The sequence below is a fragment of the Amblyraja radiata genome, chromosome 17 (assembly GCF_010909765.2).
Source record: "Amblyraja radiata isolate CabotCenter1 chromosome 17, sAmbRad1.1.pri, whole genome shotgun sequence".
NCBI classification, from domain to species: domain Eukaryota; kingdom Metazoa; phylum Chordata; class Chondrichthyes; order Rajiformes; family Rajidae; genus Amblyraja; species Amblyraja radiata.
This window is the reverse complement of record NC_045972.1, coordinates 14,187,746-14,204,304: the sequence shown is the minus strand read 5'-3', so window position 1 is coordinate 14,204,304 and position 16,559 is coordinate 14,187,746. Positions and strand designations below refer to the sequence as shown.

Sequence of the window (16,559 nt, the reverse complement as noted above, 5' to 3'; positions counted from 1 at the left end):
AACACTGCTTACAATACCCCAAATATGCAGAGCTTCCAGCATTGCAGGCACTTATAAAGTGTGTGATGTCCTTGAGTACACCCATCAATTCCTGTCACGTGCCGCTTGTAACTTCCTCAATTATTTTTATTTAAAAAGCTTATTTCTGATCGATGAATATGGAAGAATTTCTCTTTTTACAGCATTCATTCCAGTATTTCTAAGTCACTTCATTTCTAATAGATCCTGCTGAAACCGCCTGATGGCCTTGTGTGGAGGATCCTAATGTTGGGTCAGTTTACTTGAGATTATTTGATGGAGAGTTGTGCCGTGCCCTGTCCAAGACAGCAAGATATTCACTCTACACTTTGAACAAAGCTCAGTTTGAGCTTTCAGTATTATTAACAGCTTCCTTCGAGAGGTTTACCAGTCATGAATCGGTTATATTTTGTTGAAAGTCCCACCAGAAATAAATTTTGGCAGCTCCATCACTATTAACACCATTTGGTCAAACTTGATGGCATGTTGGCACAGCGGTAGAGTTGCTGCCTTACAGCACCAGAGACCCGGATTCAATCCCGACTACTGCCGCGGTCTGCATGGATTTTGAATGTTCTCCCTGTGACCACGTGGGTGCTCTGGGTGCTCCAGTTTCCTCCCACACTACAAAGACGTACGGGGTTGTAGGTAAATTGGCTTGTCCCTAGCGTGTGTAGGATAGTGTATGTGTACGGGGAAAACTGGTCGGCGTAGACTCGGTGGACCGAAGAGCCAGTTTCCTCACTGTATCTCCAAACTAAACTGGACATTGAAGAGGTCTGAACCAAGGTAAATACATATTTAACTTCAAAGTTCATTCTAACTGGCATTAACTCGTTTGGAAACATACATTAAAGTGGTGTATATTTTTTTTTTATGTAATCTTGCATTTTTTAAGAAGCCTGTCTGGATGAATGTCTAAATCCACACATATGAAGCTATTTCAAGGAACACGAGAATAAACTTAAATATTTTCTCGGGAAAAGGCCATTTCTTTCTACAGAATGAAAACTGGGAGGAGAAATTCTTAAACTGCACTGTGTGGCTGAATTAAAAATAAAAATTGCTGTAAACTCTCAGACAAGCCACCTCTTATAGAAATAGAAACAGTTTACTTCTTATGTCAGGGATTGTTTGTAAGAACTGGGAAAGAGATTTTTTTTAAAAGAGGTAATTTCAAAACAGTTGTCGTAACAGAAAACAAAAATAGAACAAAAATGAGAAAATCTGTGATAAAGTAACGGGTCAAATGGGTTAATAGGACAGCCCGAGAATGATTGTGCTTCATTGTCTATGTTATGTTTTGGTCGCAGCAGGACTTAAGGACATGGCCAACAGGTCAAACTCCATTGATGGGAAGATAAACCGAGCCAATAAATAAGTCACTGCGACACGACATGGCCATTTATGACACAGACTAAAGGAGCAAGCAACAAAAGGAAGATGAGCTGCAGATATTACAGAGCAGGAAGCCACAGCTTAGAATGGGAGTAAAATGGAAATCAGAATGGCAGTCAACAGGAAGGTCAAGGTCATTCCTATGGAGCGAATGTAGGTGCTTGGACAAAGCATCTGGCCAATCTTCATTTGGTTTCTCCAGTGCAGAAACCACATCATGCAAACCAAATTCAAAACACAAGTGTTAACACTTCCCACTTAATGGCGGGAAACATCCCACTTCCCACAGATGCTGCCCGACCCACACAGTGTTTACAACATTTTCAGTTTTTATTTGAAGCTTCTAACATCTGCAACTTTCCATGCAGAGTGCTTCAAGGAGGATTAGATTTCCTCAAACAGAAAATTATATTATTTATTCAGATGGCATTTAAAAAAGTGAAATGAGGGGGAAAATCTAAATGTAAAAGATATTATTAATTCTTCATTCATTATTTAGACACCAAAAGTTGGAGTAATTCAGCGGGACAGGCAGCATCTCTGGAGAGAAGGAATGGGTGACGTTTCGGGTCGAGACCCTTCTTCAGACTAGTTAGTGATAAGGGAAGCAAGTGATATAGACAATGAAGCGATGATAAAGGAAATGGGTCATTGTTAGCCTTCTGTTGGGTGAAAAGAGAAGCTGGTGCAACTTGGGTGGGGGTTGGATAGAGAGAGAGAGAATACCAGGGTTACTTGGTTAGAGAAATTAATTATGAAACTGCTGGGCTGTAACCTGCGCAAGTGAAATATGAGACACTGTTCCTCCAATTTGCATTTAGCCTCACTCTGACAAACGAGGAGACCTAGGACAGAAAGGTCTGTGTGGGAATGGGAAGAGAATTCAATTGTTTAGCAACTGGGAGATCGGGTAGGTTCAGGCACACTGAGCGAAGGTGTTCAGTGATTGTCCAGTTTACGTTTGGTCTTGCTGATGTAAAAGATTCCACATCTTGAACAATGGAAACAACAGACGAGGTTGGAGGAGGTGCAAGTGAACCTCTGCCTAACCTGAAAGAACTATCTGGGTCCCAGGACAGAGTCAAGGGAGGAGGTATAGGTTCAGGTGTTGCATCTTCTGCAGTTGCAGGGGAAGGTACCTGGGGAGGGGGTGGTTTGCGTGGGAAGGTATGGGCTGGGTTAATTAGGGAGTTGCGGAGAGAATGTGGAAAAGGGTGGCGATGGGAAGATGTGACTAGTGTTGGAATCCCGTTGGCGAAAATTTGGGAGGATTATGTGTTGTATGCAGCAGCTGATGAGGTGAAAGGCAAGGACTAGAGGGACTCGGTCTCTGTTGTGACTAGGGTGAGGGGAGGTGCGGGTGGAGCACCGAGGAGACACGAGTGACGGCCTCACTTATGATGGGGAGAGGAACCCCATTCCCTAAAGAATGAGGACATCTCGGATGGCCTGGTACGAAACACCTCATCTTGGGGGTTTATGCGGTATAGAAATTGGAAGTAGCGGATAGAGTCACAGGAAGCAAGGTGGGAAGAAGTGTAGTTAAGATAGTTGTGGGAGTCAGTGGGTTTGTAATAGACATCAATCGATAGTCTGTCTCCTGTGATGGAGAAAGTGAGATCAAGAAAGGGGAGGGAGGTGTCAGTGACGGTCCAAGTAATTTTGAGTGTAGGATGGAAATTGGTGGTGAAGTTGATGAAGTCCATGAGTTCTGCATGGGTGCAGGACGTAGCACCGACGCAGTCATCAATGTGACGGAGATAGAGTTCGGGGATAGGGCCAGTGTATGGCTGGAACAGAGATTGTTCAACGTACCCTGCAAAGAGGCAGACGTAGCTGGGATCCATGCAGGTGCCCGACGCTACGCCTTGGAGGAAGTGGGAGGATTAATTCTTCAAACTATAGATTTTAAGGAATACATTACATAAAAAAAAAAAATCTAAAATGCCGTATTCAAACAACCTAGCAGAAAACAAAAAGTTGCCCAAATAAAAGTCCAGATGATCCTTTGACCCATTTATTGACGATTGCGTGCTTTTAGAAAATCAAGACGAGTTCAAGTGAACATCAAAAAAGATAAACGGTTAAGATTAAGAAAATAAGTTTAATATTAAGAAAAAACATGAGATTAGTTTCACTTTTTTTTAATAAATTGGAGCATAAATATCTAAAATCATTGCTCAACCATTTTCTGAAAGTTATTTGTGAAGCTGGATGGACATTCAGCATGGCACATATATTTCATTAATTTGCATTCAATGCCTTTAACACATTTTGCATGACAATAAGCACAGCTATCCCTGCAACTGTCATGTAGAGCTCAGTCATTCGATGCCTTTATGTTGTTCCTTAAAATGCAGTAAAAATACTTTGAGTGAAAACAAATGCTTCTGTAACTTTGCTTGCCCAGTTCGTCGAGAAGCAACTTCAACTGATCCATATTTATCAACAAAAAATTCTGATAAAATGTTTATTATAAGTATTGTATTCATAAAAAGTAATTTTCCTCATTAAAATGTGATCAAATTATTCTGCAAGTTCTTTTTCCCGACCAGGTCGCTTGAGGTACTCCTAGTCTGTACTTAGAAACAAAATAGCCCAGCCTTCAATAGATCGGTCTTGAGTTAAAACAATGTTCATAATTGTTCTGATAACAGATTATCAAACTGAAATATAAACGTTTCTTCTCTTTTTATAGATACTGATCAAGCTCACTGCAATTCCATCATTTTCAATCAAAACTACAGCAAAAGTTGCTTCCCAAGCAGCAAAATAGCTACGTGGCAGTCGGTGGTACTGCATATAAGGTTGAAGGGGTGTAAACATCAAATTAACGACTAAAATGCAAGCAATTGTCTCTTGTCATCCACTGCTACATATTAAATCAAATGTCATTAGCTCGCCTTAAAAAAAAAAAAATCTGGAACCAGTCAATCGTCACCTACATTTTAAAGCGATTACTTCACAGCAAATTTAACACCTACATCTCCATCACTTTCAGAATCAAACTGAAGGGGCCGGGAAATTTTAAAGCCCATGTTACAATAAGCTAAAAGTAAAACACTAAGTGCTGGAGTAACTCGGCAGGTCAAGCAGCGTATGTGGAGGGAATGGAGAGGTGACGTTTCAGGTCAGGACTTTTCTGCACACATTGGAAATGTCAGGGGGGGTAGTAAAGAAAGCTGTAAAAGAGGTGGAGGTAGGACTGAGCCTGGGAAGTGATAGGTGGATACTGGTGAGGTGGGCTTGATTGCTAGATAATGCACAATGGCTAAAGACAAACACCATGCCAGATAACGAGAGAGGAGGAATGACAATACAGCCAGAGAAGAGGAACGTAGATGGATGGAGACTGGGAAAGAGGAAACGGGATGGGATAATGGGAGAAAATGGGTGCGTGCTTGGTGAGGAGGGGCTCACGGGAATGAGGAGTTGCTACTTACTGAACTAAACAATGAGCTAAAAACTGCTTTAAAAAAAACTTCAAATCATTGTCATGAACCTTTCATCCAAATGGATTACTGACTAATTAAACTCAATTAAAATATTTTAAATATTTTTTTTTTTTACATAATTAAGTTTTTTGTAAGTAAAGATGCATTGAAATATTTAGCAACAAGAAACTGTTAAAACTGTTCAAACAAATAACAGCACTATTTATGAGGAATATAAATCATTACTGGCAAAACTCTTTAACAAAGCATGTATTTAATAAATCCAAAAAGTATAACATTGAGTTTACACCCGTCTCCTCGGTTCTGAAATCTGGCTCACAAGCAAGCAGGAATCAGGGGATTAAAGTATCAAACGAAAGTAGTTTACCAAACTCAAATCTGATGCCTCTTTGCATCAAATACTACTCTCAAAACCACCACCATGCCATCAGTATCTTTATAATAAGTGACTTTTAAATTCACAAATAATGAATGTTACATTGCTGGAATGAGGACCATCTTTTAATAATTGACATGCATGATTGGAGATAAAGCGGAGTAAAAAAAAATGTTTTAATGCTAAACAGAATGCAAGATTAATTCTAATTCTGAATAAGTTTCCCCTTTCCAGATGTAAGTTATTGGGGCAAATCCTCCAAAATAATGGAAGAACTTGGATAAGGACATGGATATTTTAAAAAGACAGATTTGCTGGCTGCAACGGAAAAACCCCCCAATCCACAGAAAGAATCAATTTCAAGTTTCAAACCCATCTGGCCTGTGGACTTGGACATCACACAACGGTGTGAACAGGAAAGGCTGAGACAGAGATAACGAGATTCTCTTGGATACACAAAGGAAGGAACCAAGCCTCAGCAGACGGTGGTAAACAGGCCAGCACAAGCACAATCACCATCGGGGATGATAACGATCAGGCTGAGGGATCATGACATCAGCAAACCCCTTATCATCGGAAGCCTATTGTTCATGCCAGATCGAAACTGGGAAACATCAAAAGAACCCCTTTTATCCAGTGGACCACCTGGGGGTTTCAAAGGAAGCTCAGGTATAAAAGCCGAAGTCAAGCCAGAACTCTTCCACTCTTCCTCTCTTCCTGCTCTGCTGGACAGCCCGTGAGCCTGCATCGACCTAAGCTGTGAGTATCCTGGTGACCTGGTGAACTTCCCGAAATAGGATAGGAGGTTGAGGGTAAATATGCTTGCAAGTAAAATTGTGTTAAAGTAAGTTTCACGACGTGCCCGATAGTTTTCCGTCCATAGTCTTAGTTTAAAGCATAAGTTTAGCCACGTATTGTGTAGTGTTGGTGAGATTCGATTTCTCATTGTTTAATAAAGCCTGTAAATTTTAGACTTGCTTTGAGTCCATCTTGGTTTCTGTTTTCTCTCATCGGCACACTCTGGTCAATTAAACCTTTTTATCATATCCCACCATAATTCCGAGGTCTAGAACCTAGGGGAATCCTTTTTGTGGAGTAAAGGGAAACGCAAAACCCCTACACAGATCTATTATCATTCAAACTGATGAGCACAATTTGGTACTGCTTAATCCATGAAAATAAGGCAGATTTCATGTTAAAAACCAAATAGAAACAATTGTCAATGTTCAAACATTTTATTAACACAAAAATTGACTTATTCTATTTATTAAATTTTATACTTTCAATTCCAAGCACAAACATTGTTCTGTATAATTCAGGAATACAACATATTGAAGCTCTCCAGTACAAGTAATTGTGGTTCATACTATGACAGCACCATCCATCACAACAAGAATTAACTGGTAAAGTAAATATTAAAGTAATATTGTCATTTGTATCAGGCAATGGAGGAAGGGTAGGTATATTGCTACCAATCCACAATAGTAACACGTTTAAAATTCAGGAACTAACAAGATTGATTGATGTTAGCCAGATTTTCACACAAAATTAGTTCACCGAATTCTTTCAGAAGCAATATGTTTAATAATCGTTATTATGTAAATTCTACTCATACATTTCCATTTGCTATACATCCGTTTATAGAAAAATGAATCATGCTTGTTCGGAGAAAATGGTGGTTACATGGATTTTTTATTCTTTGCAAACCGATTCTAAAAATCTATTCTCAATAGTATTCTATTTCCAGGAACAGGCTGATTGCATAACATCACATAAAAAATAATCTGTTGCCCGAAATGCTCCTTTGAATATTCAATGTAATATCCACTACTGTGCATTGCATCAAAACCTCACGTTGCTGAGATTGTATACACAGTGTTGGTCTAAGTTTTGTTTCTTTTAGATAACAGTCAAATTTATTTATGCAAGTGGTTTGTCTTCTCAGACCCCTCTGCATAAAGATGACTGCAATCAAGGAAACATCACGAGAGGTATCAATTTATTTCAAAACTATTCTTTACATTCAGTCACTGAGAACTTTTGTTACTATCAATCCAGACTGATGCAATCAACTTTTATTTTTGCACACTGGGAGATTCGCAAATGAAGTTGTACGAGACGGATCCAAACCATTTCTTAGATAGCAGGAATCCAGAGCAACTAATATCTTATTCACTTCATGAGGAGCAAAAACAGGATATTGTTAATACTTTTAATGTACAAGGTGCACTAAGATTAGGAATAACACGGTTCTGTTAGCTGGGAGTTGTGTTGGCTGCAGCATTGACAAGGAAGAAGAGCATATTTGGTGAAATGTGTATACTGTAACTACTTTAAATCCATTTCTTTATTAAAGAATGCAAGACTTCAAACAAAACAACTAGTTGGAGTAGAGGAGAAAACTGGCTGCTGCATCAAACTTGAATGTTGTTGAACACTGCACTTTGCTAACGCAGAAACTCAATTTGTACGAGCAGATTGGGGTAGAGGGGGATGTATAGATAGATAATAATGGAGGAATCTCCACTCAGCTTGTTGCATCATGGATTATACTCCTAGCTGTTGACCCAGTGTTTCTAACCCCATCCCCACGCTTTAATGGGGTTGTATCGCTTGGTGCACAGAAACATTCAAAACAGTTGGAGATATGAAGGTGATCAATATTATTCACCACTCACAATATCAGAAGGATAATTTCCCCTTTAGCTTTCTTCATGCTCTGTTGGTTTCAACTGCTGAAATGCATAGAGGTTTTCCCCATTAACACTCAACAAAAATTGCTTTTAAAAATAAGTGATACCTTACTCCAATACAACCAGCATATTTATAAATCCATCTCCAAAAGCATCTCTTTGGAATTCTGTTTTATTTCCAATATTAAAATTCATATGAGCGAGGCCCATCAACTTTCATCATTTTATATTAATAAAGAATAATATTGCAATACCACGGACGGGAACGAGCTGTTCCAGATCATGATAGCATTTGCTATAGACTGATATTGTTTAATTTACTGTTGTACTTTTAGCTTAGTGCATGCTAGGTTAACACATTTAGACTAGACTTCTTTAATGTGATAAATATTAAAAAAAACACATTACATTAAGCTCAATGGTGTAAATGAAATTACCTTTGACAAAAACCATTTGCTTTTGCTGCAAGCAAGCAGCCCTTTTGTCTACTAAGATAAAGGTTCATAAAGACAATTCAGACCAAAATTGAACCATAAAGACAAATTAACCCAACTCAATGAGGTTCAAATAAGAACACATTTTGTCCAATGTGGGCAGGCAGCATCTCTCCAGAGTCCCGCTGAGTTACTCCAGCTTTTTGTGTCTATCTTCAGTTTCAACCAGCATCTGTAGTTCCTTCCTACACGTTACATATTTTGTCCAATGTCAGAATTATAGCTTCTCGTTTAAAAATGCAGCATAGGACCAAATAGCAAAGAGTTTGTTGAAATAAAAGGACCACTGGATCAGTGAGGCTGCATTTGAATGCAAGTTTATTGTCTGCTGTCACTTTTTTTCCCCCCCCAACCACAGATGCTTTATTAAGGTTTTATTATTCAGGTGTACGTACCGTCATTTTTCTTGAGGGGGGGGGGGGGGGGGGGGGGGGATATCTAGTTGACATCTGATAAATGTATTGCAAATCCACTTCTTTCTGGAGATCCTCAGAGTTCCATTTAAAAAAAAAAAAAAATTCCAAGCAGAAAGGAACTAGTTTGATGTTCAGCAGCCATAAGGTAGAATGGAAGCAGTTGGCCCATAAGATGGAAACCTCGTGGCGATAATCAGCACTTATGCCCATCCTTGGGATATGACAACAACGAGATATTTGGGATTTAAGCCTAGCATCTGTAAAGATATTTTATTTATCCCAAAAGACAAAGCATACACCAATGAAAGGGGAAGTATACAGTTATGGGCAAGATCCTTAACAGCATTGATGTTCAGAGGGATCTTGGGTTGTCCCAAGCTCCATGAAAGTGGCAACACAAGTAGATAGAATGGTAACAAAGGCATGTCATTTGTTACATTGGTAACTAGCTTTCATTGGTTCGAGCACAGAGTATGAGACTGTGAGGCTATACAAGGGAAGGCGGAATATCGGTTACAGAGGAGATTAGTTTAATTTGGCATCATGTTTGGCATGGACATGATGAGCTGAAGAGCCCATTCCTGTACTGTATTATTCTATATTCTTTGTGCAATGGGACAATATGTTCCCAAATTATGATTATCTGGCCAGTGCCAGTCTCATCCATTTCAGGCATAATGGCAAAAATGATTCCATTCTGTACTGTCCGATTATGATATCAGCAATATCTAGTACATCACATAATTAGGCAATACTTACAATGGAAATAGATGGTTGTTCCACAACTGGTGAGAGTCAAGAGCAGCACTTATCATTGAGATTTTAAAAAGAATGTTAACTGTTAATCACAGTCATGCAGCATGGAAACAGGCCCCATCGGCCCAACATCCCATCTACACTGGACCCTTCTGCCTCCATTTGGCCCATATCCCTCTAAACCTACCATATCCATGTACCTGTCTAAGCATTTCTAAAACATTACAATAGTACCTGCCTTAACTACCTCAGCTTGTTCCATATCACCACCCTTTGTGTAAAAAAGTTACCCCTCAGGCTCCTATTAAATCTTTCCCCCCCACCTTAAACCTGGTTCTCGATTGCCCAAAGTAGGTGAAAGCACTGTGTATTTACTCGATCTATTCCTCTCACTATTTTATACACCTCTATAAAAACACCCCTCATCATGCTGCGCTCCAAGGAATAGAGTCCAAGTCTGCTCAACCTATATCTCAGGCAACTCATAAATCTTCTCTGCACTCTTTCCAGCGTGACATCTTTCCTACAACACGGTGCCCAAAACTGAACACAAGACTCGAAATGTGCCCTCACCCACGTCTTATATAACTGCAACATGACACCCGAATAGATTCATATTTTCCAACCTAAATCACGAAAAGACTTCAAGTGCAATTATTTCATCCAAAGTTGCTAGAACAGAATCCAAACTGGCCATCTGTAGCTCCCAGGTCTGTCCGCAATGAACATCTTGAGCTCCCATTTTAATTCCCCTCCACGTTCACACGTTTAGGCAAGTCCAAACGCAGACTACAAGTATAGTACCTCAATCAGCTTGGGTAATACACAACCCAATGTCTTGAACATCAAATTCAGGTAATCCACACCCGTGTTCCTTCTCTCTCCATCCAATTCACCAGGTTATTTCATCTCACCCCTTCCAACCCATCACTCAGTCCCCCATTACTCAATTTTGCGTCCCCTCCCACATCTGGCTGCACTCTTCTTCCACCCACATACATGGCCCATGGAATCTATGCACTCCTTACTAGTTCCGCATCCTCCTTCATTACTTGCCAGATTCCAGAATTTGCTGCCCTTTCTCGACTCCACTTTTCACTTTCCAGCCTCTGCCCCTACCTCCACTCCCCCTTCCTGGCTCCATCTGCCCATCATACCTCTTCTCAACTGGTTACACCTCTAGCTTGCCAATTCCTGCCTCACCCCTATACTGCCCTTCTCCAATCTACACTCTAAAGTCCGATGCAGAATCTTAATCACAACTATCACTGACCCCACGGATGCTGCCGCACCCGCTGAGTTCCACCAGTAGCTGTGTTTTGCTTGGAACAGAGTGATACAGTGTGGAAACAGGCCCATTGGCCCAACTTGCCCACATTGGCCAACATGTCCCAGCTACACTGGTTCCACGCGCCTGCGTTTTGTCCATATCCCTCCAAACCTGTCCTATCTATGTGCCCGTCTCCTTCTTAAACCTTGGGCTATTCCCAGCCTCACCTACCTCATCTGGCAGTTTGTTCCATACACCCACCACCCTTTGTGTAAAAAAAGTTACCCCTCAGCTTCCTGTTAAATCTTTTCCCCTTCACCTTGAACCCATGTCCTCTGGTCCTTGATTCACCCACTCTGGGCATGTAGCCGATCTATTCTTCTCATCACATGGACCAATTCAAAGCATATAGTAACTTTGACCAGGCTGGCACCCCCAACATTCATGCCCTAGCATGTTCAGTCAATTATATTGGGTGGCCCATGCTCACAACAGTGGTGGGTCTCATCAGTGACAATGATGAGTCGGCGTACAGGATAGAGGTGGAGCTGCTCACAGGATGGTGCAAATCCCACAACCTCATTCTCAACGTGGGAAAAACTAAGGAGATGGTGGTTGACTTCAGGAGGGCGGGAAAACAACACCATACACCTCTGCACATCGATGGAGCTGATGTGGAAAGGGTCAGCAGCGTGAAGTTCCTAGGACTCCACCTGTCAGATGACCTGATGTCCACGACCAACTGGTCAAGAGAGCCCAGCAGCAACTACACCCTCTCCGAAGACTACGGAAAGCAGGTCTCCCCACTACACACCTACGAACTTTTTATAGGGGGACAATCGAGAGCACATTAACCAACGGCAACACTTCCTGGTTCGGGAACTGCAAGGCGTACGAACGGCACCAACTAGACAGGATTGTGAGGACCGCCAGCAGGATTATTGGTGCTCCACTCCCTTTCCTGCTGGACACATACAGGAAGAGATGTATCAGCAGAGCCATCTCCATCATCAAAGACCACTACCACCCATCGCATCACATATTCTCCATCCTGCCATCTGGGAAGAGGTACAGGAGCATTAGCTGCAAAACCAGCAGGATGCTCCTCAGCTTCTTCCCGCAGGCTATAAGACTGATAAACGGACTTTGCCCCCTGCCAAAGTATCGCGCACCAACCACCAACCTGGACACACTGCAGCAGAGCCACTGTCGTGCCGCTGCCGATCGGAACGCCTGTTGATGTTTAGTAGAGAGTAGAGTGTTTAATTTGTTCATGATGATATATGTATTTTTATTTCTATTTATTTTTTACTGAATGGACACTGGTTGAGCAACGTTTTTTTGTTTTCTCTGGGTATGCGAGTACTCAGGAAAATGACAATAAAGATATACTTGATACTTGAAGTCATCCTCCAGCCAAAGGAACAAGGCAAGAAAATTGAATTAGAGAAATCATCCTGGTTTTCACTAAAAAACAAACTGCAAGAGGAAGTCGATGGGTTAAGCAGCCTATGTTGAGTAAAATGGACAGATAGCGTTTCTGGTCGGGACCCTTCTTCAACCTAAGTTTCTCCAGTAGGTTGCTTTGCTCAAGATTCCAGCATCTGCAGTATCATGCCTCCATCAGGATTTTTAAAATATTTTTTTCATTTAATTACTAAACCAAAATCTTACTAAATATACTGCAATTCACCCTTATAATGAACCAAAGTTCTGCAACTCCATACAGAACCTCATCGGAGAGAGAAAAGAACATTGCATTTGCAATTTAAAAATAAAATCAGCATGCAGGTGTTTGAATTTAAAATCCTTTCATTTTAAAACAGCTTGTTCACCTACTTAAACTCATTCTTAACTAATTTTAACATAAACTAAACCAGTTGAAATCTTCGTTTTTTTAAAATTAATAACTGACATGGAGCAACTTGTTGATTATACCAACGATCTCTGAACACTACGAATTAATTCTTTAATTACATTTGCGTCTACCAATAACCACAGGCTAATGCAATGTGAGAAGTACAAAGGGCTAAGGTTGTATAATTCCCTGTAGGACCGCGACTCGAAGGTGAACCAAGGCGAATCTTTTTGGGGATGATTCGCATAATAATCTGTTGCGCCATCTCCTGACAGCCGATGGAAGTGTCATGTTATGACCAAGTTTATTGCTTGGGAATGCATTATATTCGTTTCGTCTCGTTTTCTTGGCATTTCATTTGGTTCCAGTAGTGGCGGGGACAGCACAGTATTGATACTGCTTCCTACAATGGAATACAAATAATTGATGGAAACTTAACACATTTTGCAATGGTGTAAACTTGGGATTTTCCTTCCACCAAAGGAACATGAAGAAAGCAACGATCGTCTACTCTGTTTAACATCCTCGGCGAACCTGCTTTTCAGCTCAGGGTCGGAGTGGACTCGCCGCTGCGGGAGTGTGCGCCTCTTCTTGCACAGAGCTTCGCTTCTGAAGGTCTTGGCGTGGGATTGATAAGAGCAGAGTCCCAAATCTTGCTGCCGCGTCTCAGACACGCCCAGATGTGGAGTCACCGAGTTATACAGTGCATCGCAAGCCACACTTTTTTTCTAAGGTCGGAGCAAACTCAAAAAATAAAACATTTCTACAAAAAAGTGTCAAACTATTTAGAAATCCTGATCATCAGACTAGGCAGATGATAGAAGCTAGTTGTGTTTTTCTTTTGTTGAATACAGCAACCAGGTCCCAACCTGCCGCAATGGGTGTTCTGTTAGAGCGGTGACAATGTATTAGCTTGGTTGGGAGATTAATAATTAGTTATGGGGGATGTTTTTAAACAGGCATGTGTTGCCCGTGAGCTACAGCTTGCAACAAACAAAAACGTCCCACGCCACCTAAGAAAGTGAGTTGCAGACAATATGTTGTGGCGGTCCCGACCGTGGCTGCATTGGGGAGCGGGTACACGGGGCTCTGATTAAAAAGATCCAAGCAATTTACAAGGTGTACGGGCATCATGCACTTTATTTAACAGAAGTCACGCGTTCATTTCAACGTTGAAGCTCATCTCCCCGTGCTGTCTTAAACGCCTAACTGGACACGCCTGAAACCCTGATTACTAACGGAATAAGGGGTGGTTTACCGTTCATTGGTTAACCCCTTAATCGCCACTTTAACATTCAGCACCTGATTAGTTGTCAAAACGCAACAACCCAGAAGCCAAATTGTGGCCGTGCGCTAAAATATATCCCCGCACTTGCTTTCCCTTTAGGAAGCTGGGCGATAATTTCCCCTCCACTCTCCCGCCCGCTACTTTGGACACTTAATCCAGCACACATTCCAGGCTTCCTTGCATTGACTGACAGCAGCAGCAGGTCCAGTCTAAAGGGATTTGTTGCGCTTTCCCAGCGAGATGATTTCATCCACAAGAAATTATATACCCAGAAACTTTAAACAAAATAAAAAATATATACACCTCGGAGTACTGGAAGATTAGGAAGTCCGATATTGCACACTTTTGGGGAGGGTGGGAAAAAACTAAAAATCCGAAGTGAAAATGCAACTCCCCCCATCCCCTCTTCCTCGTCTCCCGCATAAAACAACCTGGCCGTGGATAAAGAACATCCATGTTAAACATTAGCGGAGCAGAATCCAGCCAGATACCTCACTGCCAGAGAGAACACGCTTCATCCCCCTCCGTGGTAAATTGCCCGTCGAAATCCCGTCTCCTCGTGTTGCATTCTTTAGCACTGCGTTTTAAATTGTCTTATCTTTTCCCTTCAGGAGACGAAGCGCGCATAAATAAGGGAACGGTGTGAACCGGAAAGTATTAGAATTGCCTTTTTTCCCCTTACCTGAACAAGAAGAAAAGCCAGCGTTAGTTGAGTTTTGTGCTCCATGTCTGCCGACTACAAGGTCCTGCAGGTTTCATTCATGCGCTGGATACCACAGTGCATATTTTTATATAGAGCTCAGCTTGAGGCTGGTTTGAAACCAAGCCAACTTCCCAAATAGATCTGCAGCATCATCACTAAAGCACTGGGCGGCTACTTGAGACCACAACCAATGGCTTTGCAGAGAATCCCTACAATAGTACCACGATAGGCATTTGGGCTGGGTGGTGGGAATATATACACTTGCCACTTAAAGAATTGCGGAAACCGCCTCGCATTTACAATGGCCACCCTTTTAAGTAATGCAACTCGAGTCTGCCCTCCCCTGCAAATTGAATAATAGTTTGTGTAGGAAGGAACTGCAAATGCTGGTTCGCACCGAAGATAGACACAAAATGCTGGAGTAACTCAGCGGGGCAGGCAGCATCTCTAGATAGAAGGAATGTATGAGGTTGGGTCTGAAGAAGGGTTTTGACCCAAAAAGTCACCTATTCCTTTTCAGCAGAGATGCTGTCTGACCCACTGAGTTACTCCAGCTTTCTGTGTTAATCTTTGAATACTAGTTTACCTTGCAGGCAACAGTTTTTATTCTTATAAATGGGTGTACCTGTAGCGCCGATAGTCGATGCAGAAATTATATTTAAACAAATATGTATAACGTGCAGCAGAACTGAAAACATACTGGGGTGATCAGAGATTAGGCAACATCGTGATGGGAGAGAAAGAGTTAACGATCAGATCAATGATCTTCGACTTGAAGATGGGAAAGACTGAACAGTTGGTCTACTTTGCCTGTCCCGCAAGGGTTAGAGCGCCACCTAAATGCATTTGATCTCCAAGAAAGGCGAAATACAAGCGGGCGGAGGTGGTTGAGGGGGAGGGGAGGCACCAGGGTCAATTAGAGAGAACTCCTCGCACATCACTTCGAGCATCCAACGGCGGTCTACAAGACCACTCACTCTGTTTGTTATCTAGATACAAGGAACTGCAAATGCAACAAAAAGATACAAAATGCGGGTGAAACTCAGCTGGTGGGGCAGCATCAATGGAGAACATGGATATGTTCCGGCGTGGACCGTGTTCTTTTTATGACAAGATTGGACACGTAGAGCATAGAAGAGTACAGCCCAGGAACACAGCGGTGAGTATTATGCCGAGATGAATTGTTCGATCTGCCTACACATGATCCACATCCCTCCATCCCCATGCATTTCCAAGGATGGAAAAATCAAATACTAGAACGCATGCAACTTGTTTTACACAGAGGTTGATGGCTGCCTGGAATGTGCTGCCAGTGTTGGTGGATGGATTTGATATCATAGTGGCATTGAAGAGACTTTTGGATAGGCATATGGATATACAGGGAATGGAGGGATATCAATTATGTGCATGTAGATAAGAGATGGTCTTGGCATCATGTTCAACACAGACATTCTTGATTAGTATGGGTGTCAGAGGTAATGGGGAGAATGTAGGAGAACGGTGATAGGAGGGAGAGATAGATCAGCCGATTGAATGCAGAGGAAATCTGATGGGCCGAATGGCCTAATTCTACTCCTATCACTTATTTCCCTGTGCCTATCGAAAAGCCTTGAAATGACACCTATCCATAGTCTCCGAAGAGTGCCTGACCCGTTGAGTTACACCAGCACTCTGGTTCAGTTTGTTATGAATATGATCCAAAACCAGTTAAGAACTGATCCAACTCCCATTTAATCGTTTACAGAGAACCAGCTTCTCTCTAAACAGTCAGTGGTGTATTCCAACAACTCCTGAAGAAGCTGGAACAATAAATCTCAGAAATAATTATATTGGA

The 16,559-nt window shown here is 41.6% G+C and overlaps 1 protein-coding gene across 1 annotated transcript in view; it reads right to left on the bottom strand.

Annotated features, from left to right (window-relative positions):
• The window catches only part of cdh13 (cadherin 13), a 1,031,775-nt gene extending 1,016,904 nt beyond the window's left edge, over positions 1-14,871 (bottom strand). Inside the window, exon 1 of the mRNA XM_033035775.1 lies at positions 14,705-14,871. Within this exon, the coding sequence (XP_032891666.1) occupies positions 14,705-14,749 (45 nt within the window). The 5' untranslated portion in view covers positions 14,750-14,871. The remainder of the gene's footprint in view (positions 1-14,704) is intronic.
• Between the last annotated feature and the right edge of the window lie 1,688 nt (positions 14,872-16,559).